General features: G+C 47.8%; 1 protein-coding gene across 3 annotated transcripts in view; it reads left to right on the plus strand.

The window, feature by feature from the left end:
- Positions 1–16,420, plus strand: part of LOC132399972 (serine/threonine-protein kinase 3/4) — a 331,476-nt gene that overhangs the window by 40,587 nt on the left and 274,469 nt on the right. For all 3 annotated transcript variants that reach the window (XM_059980968.1, XM_059980970.1, XM_059980969.1), the window contains exon 2: positions 8,992–9,072. In XM_059980968.1, the coding sequence (XP_059836951.1) occupies positions 8,992–9,072 (81 nt within the window). The remainder of the gene's footprint in view (positions 1–8,991; positions 9,073–16,420) is intronic.

Consider the following 16,420-nt stretch of genomic DNA (forward strand, 5'->3'; position numbering starts at 1 on the left):
GGAAAAGAGTACAGTTGATGTTTCGGGCCGAGCTGGCCATTCTGACCTCTCTCATTAATAAGGCATTTTTGCCCATAAAACTGCCTCTGAGTGGATGTTATTTTACACCATTCTCTGTAAACTCTAGAGACTGTTGTGTGTGAAAATCCCAGGAGCTCAACAGATTTTGAGATACTCAAGCCATCTTTGCTGGCACCGACAATCATTCCATAGTCAAAGTCACTTAGATCGTGTTTCTTCCCCATTCTGATGTTTGGTCTGAACAACTCCTGCATCTCTTGACCATGTCTGCATGCTTTTATGCATTGAGTTGCTGCCACATGATTGGCTGATTTAGATATTTGCGTTAACGAGCAGGTGTGCTGGTGTACCTAATGAAGTGGCCGTGAGCTGCTGCAGGTCACATTTGGGCAAGGTGTAGCACCTGCTTAGCCCCCCCCCCCCCCCACTATACCAGGCTCACCTGAAGCCATGGGATTAGGTGGTGGATGGTCGTATGAGCAGCTGGTACATACTGTAAGTTTCAAAGGTACATTTAATATCGGAGAAATGTATACAATATACATCCTGAAATTCTTCTTCTTCATAACCATCCACAAAATCAGAGAAGTGATCCAAAGAATGAGTGACAACCCCAAAGAACCACTCCAGCTGCTACCTCCCACACTTAAGCAGCAGCAAAGCAGTCATTCCCCTGTCAACAAAATAAGCATCGGCACCCCCCCCCCCCACCCCCAACGAGCACTCAAGCGTGCAGCAAAGCATCAATAGAGACATAGACCTGCAGTAGCCCAAATACCACTCTTTCAGCTGGTAATTTGACATACCGCAGGCTCCTCCCTCTCTCTCTCTCTCTCTCTTTCTCTCTCTCTCTCTCTCTCTCCCCCTCTCCCTCTCCCCTCTCCCTCTCCCCCTCTCCCTCTCCCCCTCTCCCTCTCCCCCTCTCCCTCTCCCCCTCTCCCTCTCCCCCCTCCCTCTCCCCCCTCCCTCTCCCCCCTCCCTCTCCCCCCTCCCTCTCCCTCTCCCCCTCCCTCTCTCCCTCTCTCCCCCTCTCCCCCTCTCCCCCTCTCCCCTCTCCCCCTCCCCCTCTCCCCTCCTCTCCCCCCTCTCCCCCTCTCTCCCTCCCCCCTCCTCTCTCTCTCTCTCTCTCTCTCTCTCCCCCCCCCAATAAGGGAAAAAGAGGTATCTTTGTTTTACAGCGAGAGGGGAGACATAACAAACAACTCGCTGATTTACAATGTTAAAGGGCCATTGCATCGCTTTTTCCAAGTTCTGTGTCCAAAGAACTCGGGTCTCTGAGCACACAGCCAGCAGCCAGCTTGCTGCTTACGATCTTCCGTCTCCCACGACACACTGATTTCCTGCAGAGGCACCGACCTAGATCCGGCCGCCTCCAGAGCCACGAAGTTCCGAAACTCCAAAGGCACTCTGATCTTCCAGGCCGCATCCTTGATGTATCAAATAGTGGTCAGTCTTGAGACCCCGAGAGCGGCTCCCATTCCTGTAAAGAACTGAAGTCAGCGTGTAACTCCAGGTCAGGGTCTTCAAAAGAGCCCCGAAAGTGTAAAATAGAGATATTAGAGAAAGGAATACAGTAGAGCTGTTTCCAAAGATGCAAACAAAGGAGTCGCTGTTAGCCACCATCGTCTCCTAAACTACACCCCCCAAGTCCTGGTTATTTGATAATCTCTCTCAAGTTTTGATAATAGCTGCGATCACCTGTCTTGTAAAAGCAGTAGCACACTACTTCTGTAGAAAAATTTGCCAAGAACAGTCATGGTCATGAAACCACGATCGCCCACATCATTCAACACGGCACATAGTGGTGATAATCAGACAGTGGCTGCACCTAGTTACAAAATGCAGTGTGAAAAGGGATTTCCTTTTTGCCTCCCCGATGTCTTTGGTAATCATCTTAAATCTGTGTCCTCTGTGTATTGAAAACTGAAAGTCATTGAAAATTGTTTCCCTTGTATTTACTTATTTCAAACCCGTAGCAATTTTAAACACCTCTATCCAATCTCAATTTGATTTTCTTTATTCTGAAGAGAACACATCAACTTCAGTCTGTCACCAAGACTGCATTCCCACCTCCCTCAAATCTCTGGAATCAATTCCTGAGGTTTCTTCCAAGTTTTCAATCTTTTGAAGATTTTTTGGATTTCTGAGGTCAACAATTAACTAATTAAAATATTTAAAAACGGAAAATAGTTTCAGTTGGTGTGAAGTATTACGAAGCATCTTAGAGGCACTTTCTAAGGATTAAAGATTAGCTTTAAAGTTCAAAGTAAATTTATTATCAAAGTACATATATGTCACCATATTACAACACCAAGATTCATTTTCTTGTGGGCATACTCGATATGAGTAAGGTGTCGGGGCGGCATGGTAGTGTAGTAGTTAGCACAGTGCTTTACTGTACTAACAACCGGGTTCAATTCCCATCACTGCCTGTGAGGAGTATGTACATTCTCCCTGTGACTGTCTGAGTTTCCTCTGAGTGCTCCGGCTTCCTCCCAAAAACATTGTCGTGGCTATCCCTTGAGGCCGAGGATGATGGTCTTTGTTCCGTTCCCACAGAGCGAAGACACTTGTGCGTGTATTTGTTTAACGTGTACTTGATGTTGCACTCCAAGAAGCACAGGATACTTCACAAATCAACCAACTGATTGCAGTGGCATGGAAACCATGACGATTGGAGCTGATGGATTTGTTGCAGCCTTCGTCTGCCTTCACAGCCATTGAGTTCAAAGTAACTTCGTCTGCCTGTTCCGCCGTTGAGGTCGTGGTTGGATTGTTCTTTGTCAGGGACCTCACCCTCAACCTTACCACCATGGATGACCCTATCAGGAGCATAGCTCCAGACAGCATCACTCTCGGGATCTCAGGACCACACAAGCCTCTCCACCACGACAAGGTGACAATCCACGGAGAAGCCAAAAAACATACTGCCTAGTAGGTTAATTGGTCATTGTAAAGTGTACAGTGATTAGGCTAGGGTTAAATTAGAGGCTGCTGGGCGGTGCGGTTTGAAGGGCCGGAAGGGCCTACTCCCAGCTGTATCTCAATAAACAAAAATAACTCAATCTGTCATAGAATCAGTGAAAGATTACACCAATTTTGGCGTTTAACCAGTGTCCAAAAGACAACTTCAAATACAAAAGGAAGGAAATAATAATAAAGGTCAAGAACATGAGATGAAGAGTCCTTGAAAGTGAACCTTTAGGTTGGGGAAACATTTCGGTGAGTGAAGTTATCCCCACTGATTCAAAAGCCTGATGGTTGAGGGATAATAACTGTTCCTAAACTTGGTGGTGTGAGGCTCCTCTATCACCTTCCTGATGGTAGCAGCAAGAAGAAAGCATAGCCTGGGTGGTGAGGGTCCCTGATGTTGCTTCCCTGTGACGGCTGAGTGGTTGGGAAGGCTTTACCTGTGATGTACTGGGCTTGATCCACTACTTGTTACATAGAAACATAGAAAACCTACAGCACAATATAGCTCCTTCGGCCAAAAGCTGTGCCGAACATGCCCGTACCTTAGAAATTACCTAAGGTTACCCATAGCCCTCTATTCTTCTGAGTACCATGTACCTGTCTAGGAATCTCTTAAAAGACCCTATCGTATCCGCCTCCACCACTGTTGCCGGCAGCCCATTTCACACACTCACCACTCTCTATATTTAAAAAAAACCTTACCCCTGACATGTCCTCTGTACCTACTCCCCAGCACCTTAAAACTGTGCCCTCTTCTGCTAGTCATTTCAGCCCTGGGAAAATGCTTCTGACTGTCCACACGATCAATGCTTCTCATCATCTTATACACCTCTATCAAGTCCCCTCTCATCTTCTGTTGCTCCAAGGAAAAAAAACCTATTCTCATAAGGCATGCTCCCAAATCCAGGCAACATCCTTGTAAATCTCCTCTGCACCCTTTCTATGGCTTCCACATCCTTCCTGTAGTGAGGCGACCAGAACTGAGCACAGTACTCCAAGTGGGGTCTGACCAAAGTCCTATATAGCTGCAGTATTACCTCTCGGCTCCTAAACTCAATCCTACAACTGATGAAGGTCAATGCATTGTATGCTTTTTTAACCACAGAGTCAGCAGCTTTGAGTGTCCTATGGACTCGGATCCCAAGATCTCTCTGATCTTCCACACTGCCAAGAATCTTACCATTAATGCGATATTCTGTTGTAGGATTTTGCACTCAAGGGCACTGATGTTTCCATATCAGGCTGAGATACTGCCAGTTAGTATACTCTCCAGACTTGTATAGATGTGTAGTGGAGAGCGTGTTTGTCACATGTACAATACAGTGAAATGCGTCAAATCATATCAGCCTGCACACTTCTGATGCCAGCACCGAATGCCCACAACTCAGTAACCATAACTCTGCGTATTTGGAACGTGAGAGGAGCTTGGAGCACCTGGAGAAAACTTGTGAGTCTTGGGGAGAACGTATAAACTCTTTACCGGAATTGAACACTGATGCTGAGCTATCTACTATACTACCATGACTGTTCTTGTGTTTCTAAACATGAAATATTGTTGCCGTCAAAGGCAGAATACATGGTGGGATTGTTAATTTAACGCTGTTGGTGAAGGGATGGATATAGTTCAGGACACCTCTGTCCCCTGCTGTTCTTTGAAAAGTACTGGATGCTTGTCTAAATGGGAGATCTCTACAATATTACTAAGTTCAAGGTCATTGTCATCTGACCGTACATATATACAACCAAATGAAAAAACGGACCACAGATTACTCACAATACCTGTATCACACACAGCACATGAATCAAAATATTGATTCTAGATAAGTTAATAAAATGTAATTCAAAATGTATATAAAAGCACAGCACAGGTAAACAGCTGACTGTCCTAGTAACAAGACCTCAGTGGTGGCAGGGTACACTGGTCTCACAGCCTGGGAGAAGAAGCCGTATCCCAGTCTGGCAGTCCTACTCCTGATGCTCCTGTACCTCCTTCCTGAGGCTAGTGGGTCAAAGAGGTGGTTGGATGGGTGGCTGGGATCCTCAACAATGCTTTGAGCCCTTTGTCTACAAAGCTTATGGTAAATGTCACATGGGAAGAGGGAGACCCTGGTGATCCTCTAGGCAGTTTGATATTATCCTCTGTCGAGTCTTGCGGTCTGATCCCTTGCAGCTTCTGTACCACACAACGATGCAGACAGACGGGACACTCAATGGCGCTCCTGTAGAAAGTGGTTAGAATCGAGGTGGGGTATTTCACACATTGAAATCCTTAGAAAGTGTAGATGTTGCTGTGCTTGCTTGACTTGTGAGGAGGTGTAACTTCTCTAAATTACTTTTAATAGCAATACTGTTTCCAGCTGTGTTGCTTCCCAAGCAGATAAACATTTTTCTTCTTGCCTGTATTTTTGTGTAAAATAACGTTAAACCCTTGGCGAGTATTTGTATTGCTGGAGATGGTTAGCGCACAGCGGATTCCCATAGATAGCAGTCACAGCTACTGGTTGTTTATTTACTTTGGAGGGGGATTAACCTGCATGGGTGTGGGAGTGGGAAGAAGGGACAGAAAACAGTTGGTCACAGGCAGTGCTGTTGCACGGTGGTGTAACACCGTTGTAGTGTCAGCAACCCGGTTTCAATTTCCACTGCTGCCTTTAGAGTTTTTGTGTTCCTCCCATGACCTCTTGGATTTCCTCCGTGTGCCCAGGTTTCCTCCCACGTTCCAAAGGCGTATGGGCTAGTAGGGTGTAATTGAGTTCAATGGGCTGGAAGGGCCTGTTACCGTGCTATATTGCTAAATAAATAAGCAATAAAATAAACGGGGTACGGCAGTGGAGTGAGTGGGGTGCCTGTGAGAAGGTGAGGAGATGAATGTGCATGTGAGAACCAGTGTTTGGGAAGCTAAAGTGGATAATCTGTCATCTATGAGAGTTGCCCATCATTTGGTGTGTACAGGGCCTCTCTCCGCTCTGCAAAACAGCTCCAGTTTTGGTTACAGAAACACGTCAGATGGCATCTCTATTCACACTCTCAATTTCTCAAGAGATGCCAGATGGTCCAGCGCCTGCTCATTGTGGATGATCAAAATAGAAGCCAGCCAGAAGCAGCCCAGTAGGCATATGGTCCATAACTCCGAAATGTGTTTGGTTCCTTTAGAGAAACCAGGGTGAAGGATGGGTCTATAAAAAATTAACACAAAATGGAACTGGTACCAGAAGGAAGCCAAGTATCAAACGGTCTAAAAACAGGGCTTCCAGTATAAGAGATCTGCACCAAACTTATAAACCAGAATCAAGTTTGATATAACTGGCATATACCATGAAATTTATTGTTTTGTGGCAGCAGTGCAGTGCATACATAAGGAAACAATAAATAATAAGAATAAGAAGAATAAATAATAATAATAAGAAGAAATGTAGATAAATAATTAAGGTTTACAGTTTTTATGTGTGTATCTATCTCTCTTATATATGTGTGTGTGTGTGTGTGTGTATATATATATATAAATAATATTATATATCATATATTTAGGCTGCCAAATACTTTTGCACAGTATTGTATTTGTCAATAGAGAGCGGAGAGTGAGTTTGCAAAAGGATGGCGAGGGTGGAGTACTACAGGAGGGGTGTGGGGTGTGGGACAGATGGCAGAGAAGGAGTGTAGTGTAGTAAAAAAAATCCCAAGTTAGTATTTGGAGATTTGTATATTCCACACAAATATTCCTTTGTGTCCTCCTTCCTCATCATATACTTTGTCCCTAGTTTAGCAGAATTCCTGGAGAAATGTATTCCTTTTGTTCACCTCATTTACTCTTCTGGTAGCTGCCTCAATTAGCCAAAGTTTCATGGAAAAAGTTAGAAAGATATAAAGAACACAAATTACCCATTTACCTGACTAACAAATAATGTATTTAAATAAAGTACAGAACAAATTAGCACACTGTGAATGCTACCTCAGTACTATAAAACTGTATTACTAAATAATTATTGACAGAAAAATTTGTGTTCTTTTGATTGACTGTAAATGAACAAAATTGCCGTGGACACCTAGGGTAGATAATAGATTGCCTACAACGCTGTCAATGATTACATCCTCTAACTCTGCATTTTCATTGGAACATTCAAGTTGATGATGTTGATTTCTTTAAGATTTTCCATAGCTCCTAACTTGTTGAGGTATCAGAATTGTTTCACTTTCACTCCTCGCCTTTTCTGGCATCTCAAAGCTTGAATGCTTGAAACTGCAGTGAGTAAAACAGTTCTGAATTGTCTTGCTTTTTGAACACAAGCACTCACAACTGAAACCACTCTAGCAGGGTTCAGTGTCTAACGGCCACACAAGTGCACGCAGCTGATGCTGGTTAGAAACTCTTGGGCGACAGTATCGTGCCCCAAGTAAGTGGCAGAGTGTCCCAAATAAACGAAGGAAATCCTGACTATTTTCTCAGGATTAGTTTTTTGTTCTTAAGAGTTGTCCCAAATAAGTGATTGCCCTGATTAACCAATGGCCCAATTAAATGGAATTCACAGTACTGACAAGCAACCAATGTGCAAAGGAAGATTAATCATGTGAATATTAAAGTAAATAAATAATACTGAGAATCCTTGAAAGTGAATCTAGGATGTGGAGTCTGGATCAGTTAACCATCATTCCATATAACCATATAACAATCACTGCACGGAAACAGGCCATCTCGGCCCTCCTAGTCCGTGCCGAACTCTTAATCTCACCTAGTCCCACCTACCTGCACTCAGCCCATAACCCTCCACTCCTTTCCTGTCCATATACCTATCCAATTTTACCTTAAATGACACAACTGAACTGGCCTCTACTACTTCTACAGGAAGCTCATTCCACACAGCTATCACTCTCTGAGTAAAGAAATACCCCCTCGTGTTTCCCTTAAACTTCTGCCCCCTAACTCTCAAATCATGTCCTCTCGTTTGAATCTCCCCTACTCTCAATGGAAACAGCCTATTCACGTCAACTCTATCTATCCCTCTCAAAATTTTAAATACCTCGATCAAATCCCCCCTCAACCTTCTACGCTCTAATGAATAGAGACCTAACTTGTTCAACCTTTCTCTGTAACTTAAGTGCTGAAACCCAGGTAACATCCTAGTAAATCGTCTCTGCACTCTCTCTAATTTATTGATATCTTTCCTATAATTTGGTGACCAGAACTGTATACAATATTCCAAATTTAGCCTTACCAATGCCTTGTACAATTTTAACATTACATCCCAACTTCTGTACTCAATGCTCTGATTTATAAAGGCCAGCATTCCAAAAGCCTTCTTCACCACCCTATCTACATGAGACTCCACCTTCAGGGAACTATGCACTGTTATTCCTAAATCTCTCTGTTCCACTGAATTCCTCAATGCCCTACCATTTACCCTGTATGTTCTATTTGGATTATTCCTGCCAAAATGTAGAACCTCACACTTCTCAGCATTAGACTCCATCTGCCAACGTTCAGCCCATTCTTCTAACCGGCATAAGTCTCCCTGCAAGCTTTGAAAACCCACCTCATTATCCACAACACCTCCAATCTTAGTATCATCGGCATACTTACTAATTCAATTTACCACCCCGTCATCCAGATCATTTATGTATATTACAAACAACATTGGGCCCAAAACAGATCCCTGAGGCACCCCGCTAGTCATTGGCCTCCATCCCGATAAACAATTATCCACCACTACTCTCTGGCATCTCCCATCTAGCCACTGTTGAATCCATTTTATTACTCCAGCATTAATCCTTCAAAGCTACATTAGAGATTGGGTTTAGAGTTTTAAATCAAGCTCTCTTGTACATATTGATTCAGAAACCTTCACCATAAATACTTTGATAGTGGGGGAGTTCAATGATGAACAGGCTGAACAGTTGTGGGAAATTTTGACTTTTATATCCTTTTAACTTTTATAAATTTAAACTTGTGCAATATTGTGACACATTTCTGATGCATTGTGTTTTTCCTTCACCCAATAACAGATCTCTGAAGAAACTAAGCGAGGACAGCCTGACCAAGCAGCCAGAGGAAGTCTTTGATGTGCTGGAGAAACTTGGTGAAGGGTGAGTGCTGAATGTCGCAAAAGAAACCAGTTGTGGGTTTGTTTGAAGTTTAAGCAATTAATATGATGCCTACATGCCTTGGCCTTTTCAGTTTCACTCACGCAAAACCCCGAATTCTGGCATCTTGGTCATCTCCAAATTAAAATTTCCTCTATTGGTTGTCATGTCTTATAATTTCCCCAATTCCCCTTCACCCTCCCAAAAATAAACTGGAACTTTACCAGCCTTTCCTCCTTTAAGGCACTTCATTAAAATCTTTGTGTCTTACGGTCATCCGATGGCTTGTGACTGAGGGAATTTTTGTTTAGTAACAATCTTGAGGTACGTTTGCTCTGGCACTATGATATCAATGATGTTGCAGGCAGCGAAGAGTTAATTCCATTCTGGTGACCTTGACCTTACTATACTGTTTCCACAGCTGTTTTTAAAACTTTTTAGTCATTGCATTCCTTGCTCTGGTATTTTTAGCATGTCTGAAGCACCTTCCTACCCTGTCCTTAATTAAAACATCTGGTCTCAGTAATGGGGCCAGTGAAACTGAGAGGCTGGTGGTTGGCTGTCAATTACATCATTCACAAGAAAGGATGACATGGACATCCAAATGTACTGGATACTTGACAAAATGCAAAAAATTAAAGTTCAAAATACATCTATTATCAAAGTATGCATATAGTGTACAACCTTGAGATTCATCTTTTAGCAGGCAGCTGCAAAACAAAGAAACACAATAGAATCCATTAAAAAAACCCCACACAACAGACACTGTCAGACACCCAATGTGTGATAAAACAAACCGTGCAGACAATAAGAAAGTAATCAAGCAGCACACAGAACGCAGAGTCCCTGGAATTGACTCTCCAGCCACTGAGTGCTGAGGTGGGTGAAGCCAGTCCAGTAGCCCGATGGCTGCAGGCCACAGCCACTGAACCAGTTCAGCGGCGAGTTGAGTAAACCTCGTGGAGTAGTGAGCTGAACACCGGTTTGTCCTTCGCCCTTGGCCTTGATGTTTTTAAACCGGCTCAGTGCTTAAGCTGGCCAAACACCAGTTCATTTTTCACTTTAGGCCTGGGCCGGGGTCCCACCACTTCAAACCGGCCGCAAGTCTATTTCAGCAATGGCCACCTCGCTGTACCTGCATTCATGATAGTGTGGTGACCCACTTCCTAGCACACTCACAAATAGCCAGCGCGCCGGCACAAAGGCAAGGTCCACAACAAAGGGAGAAAAGCCTAAGGGGGTTTGTGAGTACGTGTCTCTTGGAGCATCCGCGCCTGGGGAGGGCGGGATGAGGGAGGCTTTAAAGCAAGGCTGTGAAGTTCGAATAAAATTATCTTTGACTGCAGTTTACCGACTCCGTGTCGTTATTTTAGCGCTGCGTGTAGCACACCGCTACAATTGGTGACCCCGACGGTCCAAACGATTTTGGACTGGAGATGACCGACGCTGCATCTGTTCATGCAGTTTCATTGAAACTGCCAAGCTTCTGGACGCTACGACCTCACCTATGGTTCCAGCAAGCAGAAGCCCAATTCCATGTTCGGCAGGTAACCTCAGAGGACACTCGTTACTACTACGCGGTGAGCTCCCTCGACCAGGACACAGCGGCCCAGGTTGCGGAGTTCGTACAGTCTCCTCCGGCGGACGGCAAGTACACTGAATTCAAAGCCCTGTTCCTAAGGACTGTCGGACTCTCACGGCGTGAGCGGGCTGCCCGTTTACTGCACCTGGATGGCTTGGGAGATGGACCTCCATCGGCTTTAATGAATGAGATGTTGTCTCTGGCCGACGGACACACACCCTGCCTCATGTTTGAGCAGGCATTCCTAGAGCAGCTGCCCAAGGACATACGCCTGCTGCTGTCCGACGCGGATTTCAGCAACCCCCGGAAGGTGGCAGCCTGGGCAGACTTGCTGTGGAACGCCAAGAAGGTGAGTGGGGCGTCCATCGCACAGATCACCTGGCCACGCTCCCAGCAGCAAACCAGTCCAGGCCCGGCCGCAGAGCCCGCTAACCCCAGAGGCAGGGGTGGGGAGCCCAACGAACAATGGTGTTTCTACCACCAGCGGTGGGGCGCAGAAGCCCGCCGTTGTCGCCCACCCTGCCAGTTCCCGGGAAATGCCAGGGCCAGCTGCCGCTGATGGCTACGGCTGCTGGCCTTCGGGATAGCCTCCTGTATGTGTGGGACCAGCGGTCGGGACGCTGTTTTTTGGTCGACACCAGTGCCGAGATCAGCGTCTTACCTCCGACAAGTTACGACACCTGGAACAGGGCACCGGGTCCCCCCGAGGGCCGTGAACGGCAGCACAGTAAGGACCTATGGCACCCGTCAGGTGCAGCTACAGTTCGGCTCCAGCCAGTTCACGTGGGACTTCACACTGGCCGCCGTAGCCCAACCGCTTCTGGGTGCAGATTTTTTGCAGTCTCACAGCCTACTGGTCGACCTGCCCAGGAAGAGACTGGTACACGCCGAGACCTTTCAGACGTTCTCCCTGGGTGCAGCCCAGTTGCCACCCCCTTACCTCAACTCCATCACGCTGTCCGACAATGACTTCACCAGGGTTCTGGCTGATTTCCCATCGGTTCTGGTACCGCAGTTCATGGCAGCCATGCCCCGACACGGCGTACTGCACCACATCCCGACCCAGGGACCACCCCTCCACGCCCGCACTCGGCGGCTTCCCCCGGACAAGCTCCGACTGGCAAAGGAGGAGTTCAAGAGAATGGAGGAATTGGGGATCATCCGGCGGTCCGACAGCCCATGGGCCTCCTCCCTGCACATGGTGCCCAAAGCGACAGGGGGCTGGAGACCGTGCGGCGACTACCGCAGGCTGAACGAGGCTACCACGTCGGACCGCTACCCTGTGCCGCACATTCAGGACTTTGCCGCAAACCTGCACGGCGCACGGATCTCCTCCAAGGTAGACCTCGTCCGAGGGTACCATCAAATCCCGATGCATCCTGAGGACGTCCCCAAAACGGCTCTCATCACCCCATTTGGCCTTTTCGAGTTCCTCCGCATGCCGTTCGGCCTGAAGAATGCTGCACAGACGTTCCAGCGGTTAATGGACGCGGTGGGACGCGACCTGGACTTCGCATTCATCTATTTGGACGACATCCTCATAGCCAGCAGCAGTCGTCAGGAGCATCTGTCCCACCTCCGCCAACTCTATGCCCGACTGAGTGAATACGGTCTAACAATCAACCCGGCCAAATGCCAGTTTGGGCTCGACACCATCGACTTCCTGGGCCACAGGATTACTAAAGACGGGGCAACCCCTCTGCCCGCTAAGGTAGATGCAGTCCGCCATTTCCCCCGACCCACCACGATCAAAGGCCTTCAGGAATTCGTAGGTATGGTGAATTTCTACCACCGCTTCCTCCCTTCAGCTGCCTGGATCATGCGCCCCCTGTTCGCCCTGCTGTCGGGTCCGGGCAAGGACATTACCTGGGACGAGGAGTCCGCCGCCACTTTCATTCAAACGAAGGAAGCCTTGGCGAACGCTGCGATGCTAGTGCACCCCAGAATGGACATCCCTACCGCCCTCACAGTGGACGCATCTAACACGGCAGTCGGGAGTGCTGGAGCAACTCATTGCGGGTCGCTGGTAACTCCTGGCGTTTTTCAGCAAACACCTGCGGCCACCCGAGCTCAAATACAGTGCTTTCAACCAGGAACTGTTGGCGCTGTACCTGGCAATCGGGCATTTCAGGTACTTCTTAGAAGGTCGGCCCTTCACCGCGTTCACGGACCACAAACCGCTTACCTTTGCGTTCATGAAGGTGTCAGACCCCTGGTCGTCCCGCCAGCAGCGCCATCTGTCCTCCATCTCTGAATACACGATGGACGTCCGGCACGTCTCGGGTAAGGACAATGTCGTGGCGGATGCGCTCTCTCGCCCTAACATTCATGCCCTTTCCCAAGGGGTAGACTGTGAGGCGCTGGCAGAGGCACAGCAGGCAGATGAGGAGATCCCATGTTACAGAACCGTAGTCTCCGGTTTGCAGCTCCAGGACCTCCCCGTAGGCCCAGGTGAGAGGACCCTACTCTGTGACGTCGCCACCGGCTAGCCCCGTCCCGTCGTCCCGGCACCTTGGCGGCGACGTGTTTTCGACTCCATTCATAACTTGGCGCACCCCTCCATCCGGACGGTTGTCCGGATGGTCTTAGCAGGTTTGTTTGGCACGGACTCCGCAAGCAGGTCAGTGAATGGGCCAGAACGTGCATGCACTGCCAGACGGCCAAGGTGCAGCGACACACCAAAGCTCTGCCGCAGCAGTTCCACCCCACCCACCGGCGTTTCAACCACATTCATGTGGATGTCGTGGGCCCCCTGTCAGTGTCGCGCGGAGCGCGGATCCTCCTGACTATCGTGGACCGGTTCACAAGATGGCCAGAGGCGATCCCGCTCACAGACACCACCTCTGAATCTTGTGCCGGGCACTGATCGCCACCTGGGTGTCCCGCTTTGGTGTACCAACCCACATTACCTCCGACAGAGGCGCCCAGTTTACCTCCAGCCTGCGGTCAGCTATGACCAGCCTTTTGGGGACTCAGCTGCACCACACAACTGCCTACCACCCACAGACGAACGGACTAGTGGAGCGTTTCCACCGTCACCTAAGGTCAGCTCTTATGGCCTGCCTGCGAGGAGCTAACTGGGCGGACGAGCTTCCCTGGGTCCTACTCTGCATCCGCACGGCGCCCAAAGATGATTTGCTTGCCTCGTCGGCCGAGTTGGTGTACGGCGCACCCCTGGTCGTCCCCGCGGAGTTCATACCAGCCCCAAGAGGGCAAGAGGAAGAACCCGCAGCAGTCCTGGGCAGACTACGCGAGAGGCTCGGTGACCTGGCCCCCATACCCACTTCGCAGCATGGGCAGAACCTGACCTGCGTACCCAAAGACCTGCAGAACTGTAAGTTTGTGTTTGTACGAAGGGGCGGGCATCGGCCACCGCTGCAATGGCCCTACGAGAGGCCGCTTACGGTGCTCCGGAACAACGGGTCCACGTTTGTGCTGGACGTTGGGGGGGGGAGAGAGAAGGTTTTCATGGTGGACCGATTCAAACTGGCCCACGTGGACCTGGCGCAACCGGTTGAGTTTCCGGCGCCTCGGCGCAGAGGCCGACCTCCCAAACAGGGTCCGGCCCAGACTGTGGACATTGGGGGGGGGGTTTATGTGGCGACCCACTTCCTAGCGCACTCGAACCGGCTCACAAATAGCCAGCGCGCCGGCACAAAGGCCAGGTCCGCAACAAAGGGAGAAAAGCCTGCGGGGGTTTGTGAGTACGTGTCTCTTGGAGCATCCGCGCCTGGGGAGGGCGGGATGAGGGAGGCTTTAAAACAAGGCTGTGAAGTTTGAATAAAATTATCGTTGATTGCAGTTTACCGACTCCGTGTCGTTATTTTAGCGCTGCGTGTAGCACACCGCTACAGTAGTCCCGTTTGCTGATTCCTTCAGGAGACCACATAAACGCCAGGTCATGCAGATGGTTCAGAAGCACAGCTCCCAAAGGGAAATTGCAGGCTGTGGATTGCAGTGATCATAATCCACTAAAAGTGTTATTACTAGTAGTTTTGTTGCTGCCTGTAAAGCATTGCCGCGTCTCGCCAGCACTATTTTTGCACAGGTCTGTAGTCAAAAAATGCTGGAAATACTCATATGTCTGGACAGAGAAATTATTAATGTTTCAGATCTGTGGTTTGGGTCAGAAGTTATGAACGATTAGGAAGCCAAAATGTTGATTGTTCTTTCCTTCAGCGGAAGGTGCAGAAGTCTTGAGTCTCGGGCAAGGTTTGCTCAGCACATTTTGTGGATTGCACTCAGTTTAGAGGATTCTGCAGTTCATATTATGTGTGTTTTTGGTTACTACTTTGTTTTATTGCTGTTTTGTGCGATTTTGATCAGGGCAGACTGACAGCCTACAGTCAATGAATGACAGAGTGCGAACTGAACATTCCTAGACTGTTTCAAAGACTCCGCAGTTTAATGTTTAGTATTTTGGGTGTTACTTGCTTGATTTGTTATTTTGCACACTGGGTGTTCCTTTGTTTCATGGCTGTCTGCGAGAAGCCACGTCTGGGTTATATACTGCATACGTATATAAGATAATAAATCTACTTTGAATCTCTGAATCTTTTGAATTGTGAGAGATCCCATCCAATCTTTTGAGTGTTTCCAGCTTTTCTGTTAAAGTACACAGCCAACGTGCTTTCTCAGTTTCTTTTGGTTATTCAAGCTGATGCAGAGAGGACAACACAGCAAACTCGGTCTCTGGGCCTCACTCCTTAGTCCTCTTTCATTTCTCCAAAACAAAACGTCTTTCAACCAAGTTTAACGGAATTTCACGATGTATGTCAGTGACACTAAACCTCCTCCTGAAGGCACTGAGGCTTTACAAGACATTAGTCAATGCACACTTGGAGTATTGTGAGCAGTTTTGGGCTCGTTCTTTTGGAAAAGATGCGCTCATAATGGTGAGGATCCAGAGGAGGTTGACAGGAATGATCCTGGCAGTGAAAGGGTTATTGTATGAGGAGCGTTTTATGGCACTGGAGTTTAAAAGAATGAAGGGGGATCTCATTGGAACCTTTTGAATATTGAAAGGCCAAGATAGAGTGGACGTGGGGAGGATGTTTCCTATAGTGGGATGGTGTATGTCTAGGTGGTTTCTTAATGTCGTTATAGCTGGGGTGGTAGTGGGGAAAAGTTTCAACTATGTATTAAATGCTCCTGATTGTGTGTGTCTCAAATAGCCTTTGACAACTAAGTCCATTTTCTGGCTATCATGTGTGGCTTAGCCTGGTGGAGCCATTTCTTCTGGCAGGAGAAGGGGTAAAAGCAGCTTTAAAACCAGTTGCTTTGGGCAGATGGGGCTTGTTAGTGTGGTTGGCAGCTCATCATGGAGATGAAAAACTGATCTTAAACCTCTGCTGCTTTGTGGCTGTACTCACTCATGGGGAGGCTTTGGGAGTAAACCCTGAGGGGAGAAATCCAGAGCTGGACTCCCTAAGACCTTGATCGAGTTCAACACTGACTAGCCGCAGATGCCAAACTCTGCCGTTCCTTTGGGTTCATCAGCTGCATGGAGAGAGGGAGCCTGCTGCATGGTCAACAGCTTGCTCCTCATATCATACTTCCTTGACCAGTGGAGGGCCGTAAGGAAGTCTAGGACCAGAGGGCACAGCCTCGGAATAGAAGAACATCCCTTTAGAACAGAGATGAGCAAATTTTTTTTTAGCCGGAGGGTTGAGAGTCTGTTTATTAATTTCTGGGATGTTGTTATCACAGGGAAGGCTGCAATTTTGAGGCCCACCCCAATTGCTCTGAGATAGTTTAAGCATAAGACCA

This window comes from Hypanus sabinus, chromosome 9 (genome assembly GCF_030144855.1).
Source record: "Hypanus sabinus isolate sHypSab1 chromosome 9, sHypSab1.hap1, whole genome shotgun sequence".
Taxonomy (NCBI): domain Eukaryota; kingdom Metazoa; phylum Chordata; class Chondrichthyes; order Myliobatiformes; family Dasyatidae; genus Hypanus; species Hypanus sabinus.